The sequence below is a fragment of the Physeter macrocephalus genome, chromosome 11, assembly GCF_002837175.3.
Source record: "Physeter macrocephalus isolate SW-GA chromosome 11, ASM283717v5, whole genome shotgun sequence".
Classification (NCBI taxonomy): domain Eukaryota; kingdom Metazoa; phylum Chordata; class Mammalia; order Artiodactyla; family Physeteridae; genus Physeter; species Physeter macrocephalus.
In genome coordinates this window covers 151,059,782-151,066,253 of record NC_041224.1, presented here as the reverse complement: position 1 = coordinate 151,066,253, position 6,472 = coordinate 151,059,782, and the positions used below count along the sequence as shown (strand labels likewise).

The 6,472-nt window shown below is 46.3% G+C and overlaps 1 protein-coding gene across 1 annotated transcript in view; it reads left to right on the top strand.

Annotated features, from left to right (window-relative positions):
* LOC102988119 (disintegrin and metalloproteinase domain-containing protein 20-like) overlaps window positions 1-3,907 on the top strand; it is a 4,758-nt gene extending 851 nt beyond the window's left edge. Inside the window, exon 2 of the mRNA XM_007122230.4 lies at window positions 1,586-3,907. Coding sequence (XP_007122292.3) covers window positions 1,586-3,882 — 2,297 coding nt within the window. The 3' untranslated portion in view covers window positions 3,883-3,907. The remainder of the gene's footprint in view (window positions 1-1,585) is intronic.
* The last annotated feature ends 2,565 nt before the right edge of the window (window positions 3,908-6,472 follow it).

The following is a 6,472-nucleotide window of genomic DNA, read 5'->3' as shown; positions in this document are numbered from 1 at the left end:
AAAAAACAAAAAAATGGGTTGGACTAACCCTAGGACAAATGGTGGAAACAAAGCTATACAGACAAAATCTCACACAGCAGCACACACATACACACTCACAAAACGAAAAAAAGGGGGAAATAGTAATATATCTTGCTCCCAATGTCCACCTCCTCAACTTGGGATATTTCGCTGTCTATTCAGGTTTTCCACAGATGCAGGGCACTTCAAGTTGATTGTGGAGCTTTAATCCGCTGCTTCTGAGGCTGCTGGGAGAGACCTCCCCCTCTCCTCTTTGTTCGCACAGCTCCTGCGGTTCAGCTTTGGACTTGGCCCCGCCTCTGCGCGTAGGTCGTCCGAGGGCGTCTGCTCTTCGCTCTGACAGGACGGGGTTAAAGGATCAGCTGATTTGGGGGCTCTGCCTCATTCGGGCCGGGGGGAGGGAGGGGCACGGATGCGGGGCGAGCCTGCGGTGGCAGAGGCCGACATGATGCTGCACCAGCCTGAGGAGCGCTGTGCGTTCTTCCGGGTAAGTTGTCCCTGGATCACGGGACCCTGGCGGTGGCGGGCTGCACAGGCTCCCGGGAGGGGCGGTGTGGAGAGTGACCTGTGCTCGCACACAGGCTTCTTGGAGGCGGCAGCAGCAGCCCTAGCGTCCCACACCCGTCTCTTGTGTCCGCGCCGACAGCTGCGGCTAGAGCCCGTCTCTGGAGCTCCTTTACGCGGCGCGCTTAAACCCCTCTCCTCGCGCACCAGGAAACAAAGAGGGAAGAAAAGGTCTCTTGCCTCTTCAGCAGCTCCAGACTTCTCCCAGACTCCCTCCCGGCTAGCCATGGTGCACTAGCCCACTTCAGGCTGTGTTCACGCCGCCAACCCCAGTCCTCTCCCGGCTTCCGACCGAAGCCCGAGCCTCAGCTCCCAGCCCCCGCCCGCCCCGGCGGGTGAGCGGACAAGCCTCTCGGGCTGGTGAGTGCTGGTCGGCACCGATCCTCTGTGCGGGAATCTCTCCGCTTTGCCCTCCGCACCCTGTTACTGCGCTCTCCTCCGAGGCTCCGAAGCTTCCCCGCTCCGCCACGCGCAGTCTCCGCCCGCGAAGGGGCTTCTAGTGTGTGGAAACCTTTCCTCCTTCACAGCTCCCTCCCACTGGTGCAGGTCCCGTCCCTATTCTTTTGTCTCTGTTTATTCTTTTTTCTTTTGCCCTACCCAGGTACGTGGGGGTGTTTCTTGCCTTTTGGGAGGTCCGAGGTCTTCTGCCAGCGTTCGGTGGGTGTTCTATAGGAGCAGTTCCACATGTAGGTGTATTTCTGACGTATCTGTGAGGAGGAAGGTGATCCCCGCGTCTTACTCTTCCGCCATCTTCCAACATTGTCCCCTGTGACTTCTCCAAGAGACCGTGGGACCACTCAGCCCAAGATATACACTCCGTTTTTCCTAATTTCTCCCATGTTTCCTCCTCTCTAAGAGCCCTGTGCCAGGATGCCCAGGATCACTTAGCATAGCCCCTCCCCCTCATGAATACACCATTGTTATGTAAGGGCTTCCCCCTCCCTCCTCCACCTCTCTGGGGACGCCCAGCCTCCAGCCTCTCTGCTCTCCTCAGGACTAGACTGCTGTTTACGAGTTGCTGTTCCAGGGATAGTCTTGCCTGCCTCCCGCTGGAGTGCATTTCTTTGGTCACAGGCTTCCTCACTCATGGGGCCTGCCTGGGCCCAGGCCCACCTGGCAGGTGATCTCTGGCTGCCTCTGCTCTGGCTACTCCTGTTTCCGACCTGCTGCTCCCATGACCCCCCAGGATGGCGCTTCACTTCCTCTGAAATTGTGATCCCCAGGAAGGTGTCCCACAGAGTGCGTGGAGCCGCAACACAAGGCCAGCTCTCCTACAAGGTTCGCTTCAGTGGCCAAAGACACGTGCTTCACATGAGAGTCAAGAAGAGCTTGCTGCCCAGGCATTTTCCTGTTATCACCGATAACGACCAAGGCACCATGCAGGAGGACTACCCTTTTATCCCCCGAGACTGTTACTACTTTAGCTACCTGGAAGGGGTTCCTGGGTCCATGGGCACACTGGACACCTGCTATGGGGGTCTGCGTGGCATGCTGCAGGTGGATGACTTCACTTACGAAATCAAACCACTGGAGGCTTCTTCCAAATTCGAGCATGTGATTTCTCAGCTTGTGTCACAAAAAACACCAGCAGAGGATGCAAAATGTAAGATTGAAAGGAAAGATACAAATCAAGCATATGAGGAGGCGATGATTGCTGAGATGCCTAGAGCAGCTCCTGTGTATTTGTGGTGGCCGCATAGGAAATACTTAAAAGTTCACTACACAGTTTCTAACTCATTAGTTATTCAGAACCCTAATCATACACGTATAATAGAGAATGTAGTGATTATAAACAACATATTGCATAGCATTTTCTACCAGGGTCACCTTCAGGTTTTGATTCGTCTTATGTGCATATGGGATGGCATGGATAAGATGGATTTAAATACATGGCATAGTGCTGCAGCTGCAGTATCTCAATTTGGTTTATGGAAATTGTGGGGATGGTATTCTCAAATTCCTCATGATACGTCAATGCTTTTCACAGGACATAAGATCGCTGGGTCCACATATTATAGCAGCCATGGAGGAATATGCAACCCCAATTGGGGAGCATCATTTGTATTTGTTTCAAATTATCACATATTTTTAGCTTCAACTGTCGCAGCACATGCAATAGGTCATGTTATGGGCTGTCTACACGATGGTCCAGGTTGTCACTGTTTTCGAAGAGAACACTGCATCATGGCTCCTGAGCCTGGTCTTCTAGATATGATGAGCAATTGTACATATAGCAAACTGCATCAACGGGTTTCTATGTGGGATCCTTGTTTGAGTATACCAAATGTACCGTACCGTAATTTTCCTTATGTAGCTCCTCGCTGTGGTGACAAGATCATAAATCAGAGGGAAGAATGTGACTGTGGCACCCTAAAAGACTGTGCTAGGGATCCGTGTTGTCAGAACCATTGTGTCCTCACCACTGGCAGTGATTGCGATGAAGGAAGTTGCTGCGTTAAGTGTAAATATGCTCAACCTGGAGCTCTTTGCAGAGATACTCTTGGTATTTGTGATCTACCAGAATACTGTAACGGGACAACACATGTTTGTCCAGCTGACACTTATATCCAGGATGGAACCCCATGTTCGCCATTAGCTGTTTGTGTGAAGGGAAACTGTAGCGACCGTGATATGCAGTGTCAAGCCCTCTTTGGCTATAAAGTAAAAGATGCCGCACCAGCATGCTATAAAACATTGAATATCATAGGTGACCGATTTGGGAACTGTGGTGTGAGGTTGCTTCGAGGAGGAGGAAACCCTGTAAAATGTGAACAAGATGATGTGCTGTGTGGAATGCTGCACTGTGCTAATGTGGAGGAACTTCCTGGTGGTGGGGAGCACACTACGTTTCATCATATGGTAGTACAAGATATTAAACCAGAAAGCTGCTTTGGGTACGATGCCCACTTTGGGACAGACTCACCAGAAATGGGGCTTGTAGTGGATGGTGCCTCATGTGGCCCAGGATCATACTGTAAGGACCAAAATTGTACTTTTTTTCAAGACATGGGTTTTGACTGTGATGTCAAGATGTGCAATTACAGAGGGGTGTGCAACAACCAAAGACATTGTCACTGTCAGCAAGGTTGGAAACCACCAAATTGTAGCGAGAGAGGACCAGGTGGCAGTGTAGATAGTGGCCCCCCACCTGACAGAGAAATAGGTATTCGAGCCAGGCTACTAATGAATATAAACAGAGGAACAGCTCTACTGCTTCTTCGTCTTTTCCTTCTTTTGCTTTCAGCGGTTATAGGTGCCTTTTACTATGTAGAAGATATTATGGAAAATGAAAAATAAACTGTTGGAAAAAATAATCCCTTGAACCCAAGTAAATACAAACTGCAACACACAAAATGGAGGAAATTACTTTGGCACTTACTGGAAGAAATGATCGATAATCACTCTTACAGGATTAATTACGTAATTCTATAACTCTTCCCAAGTTGTTATCTTGAAATAAAATGACTTGGCAATTTAAAAAGGGTCTGTGTGGTTAAATGCATTTAATATTTTATATCTGGTCATAGTCTTACTACTCCTGTAGATGATAGTGGGAACTGTTAGATTCACCAACAAGAGGACCCATACTTATTTATGTTGTGCATACTAAAGTTTCACAGATATGCCTGTAGCACTCCTTGTTTGAACCGGTATGCACTTGTTTAATAGTTTATTAGACTTTCCCTTAGTTGATTATGTACTAGATTTGTGTTATTGGTTCATGTTTTTGCTAGTGTTAAATAAGCCTAACATAAAAGATAGCATAAAAGACACCTTGACAGATACAGTAGGAAGATCAAAAATTTGGGATCATAAGTGCATGAATATCAACAGTAGTTCAACAACCTGCTAAATATGTGATCTTTCCCAAAGTCATAGGCTTTCAGAGGATCAAGGTTATATCTGACATGTTACGCTGTGAGATGAAATATACTTTTCTGGGGTTTTGTGATGGTCCAAAGAAAGGCCCTAAGAAGGGCCTGGAATATGTTAGGCGCTTAATAAATGCTGACTCTTTCATTCTCATTATTCTCATTATTATTTTGGGTAGTGCTAAAACAGAAGTATTCCAAGTACAAGGACTTTGGCATTTGATATCTTTTATTGTAAAACCATCACACAAGGAGCCATTGATCACTGATTTATCACTTCTTATGGGCCCTAGTTATTAATGTCATACCATCTCACATTTAAAATCCTAGGAATTGCCTAAGCACAGCCTGTCTATAAAGTACAGGATGGAACTGCGTGCCTGATGTATAATATGTACAGGACTTACATAAAAGGAAACAGGAAGCAATCGCTTCATCAGAGAGTATTAGAAGCAGGTCTCATAAGTGAGATGTGTTATATTCATGCTATTAAAATGTCTCAGACCTTGGATCAAATCCCTTTCTAAATATGGAGTCCAGATGAGGGTAGCTACCTAAGGGAAGGATGCAGCAGTAGAGAATCAATGGGATTGCCACCCTGTGACATTTTAATTTGTCCAACTTTTATAGAGTTCTCCTAGGCAGCATTTCTTGTCCACAGAGCTTATCCAGTAGAGTAATCTGGATCTTCATCCTTGACAGGTCTGAGACCCAGTTTACTATACCCTTGTCAAACATATGTTACTGCATTCGCTCTTTGCACCAATATCTATTAAAATCGAAGTTGGATGACCATTTACGAACATGGTTACTTCTGTTGATCCAAAGGCACCTGATGAAAACAAAGTATCTTTCTTCCTGTGGGTCAGGGTGTGTGGGCAGGGTGATTTTGTTTCCAATTAGCAGTCCATTTGCCCAAAGGTGAAAACTGTGGCCCCTGTAGCTTTTTTTCTCTATTTCTATTTTTCTGATATCTACTCATATCCTTATTGGTCTTTTTGCACTGGTGAAGGACCTTTTGTTTCCCTCAAGGTATTTAATTTGTAGTACCATACAGTCAATTGTGTATGTTTTCTCTTTGGTTACCAGGCTATCTCCAAAATCTTGACCTAAGTGTTTTACCCTGAGATGACTGTGATCTCCAGTCTATTTTATGTTCCTAAACACCATTTGATATTTCAGGTATAGGCCATACTTTTAAAAGGTGGCTGTCTCGTGTTAAGGTCCAACATGGGTATTCCTTAAAAGCAGTTTCTAATTGGTGCCAGATATGTGAGACTGAATCATTGCAGCCAAGTTGACGTGGTTGGATTATTCCCAGTCAAATAAGGGCAGACACGCTCAGGGATAGCCTTAGAAGATTTTTTTTTCCTATTGCTAGGGCTATGGCATATCAAGAAAGGGTGAAGTTCCAGAACAAAGGTAAGCGGGAGCACCAGAAGGTGAAGAAGAGATTCAAGGGGGCAGAAAGGAAAACAGGGGTAAGGATAGGAGGAAGGTGAGAAAGGAGTGGGGTTGTGAGACACACAAACATAGGTAGGCATAGAAAGACAAGGTCTCTGGGACAGGAAAAAGCAACAAGAAAGTTGTATACTAGGGGTCACAGAATATTAGAATCTGTTCAAAATCTTTCCTTTCTTGGCTTCTTTGTACCAACTTGATCTCAGAGAGACAGCAGTGAGCTGTCCTGAAGAGGGATCTTAGTTCCCTGCCCAGGAATTGAACTTGCGTAGCCTGGGTGAAAAGCCAGGAATCCTAACCACTAGACCACCAGGGGCTAGAGGCTAGAAGCAAAGTCCCCATGGCTCTTGCCCCCATTTGAAAGCAAGAATGTTTCAAGGATGCAAAAACTGCAAAAACAGGTACAAAGTTTATTATTAGAGACACAGCTCAATAAGTGGGAAAGCACCCGGAGGAACAGTTTGTTTATTTAATACTGAAGCAAGACAGAAATACACACCCAGAGAAAGGAGAGAAAGGGTATGGGCATCCTCTCTAATCTAATGATGAGCACA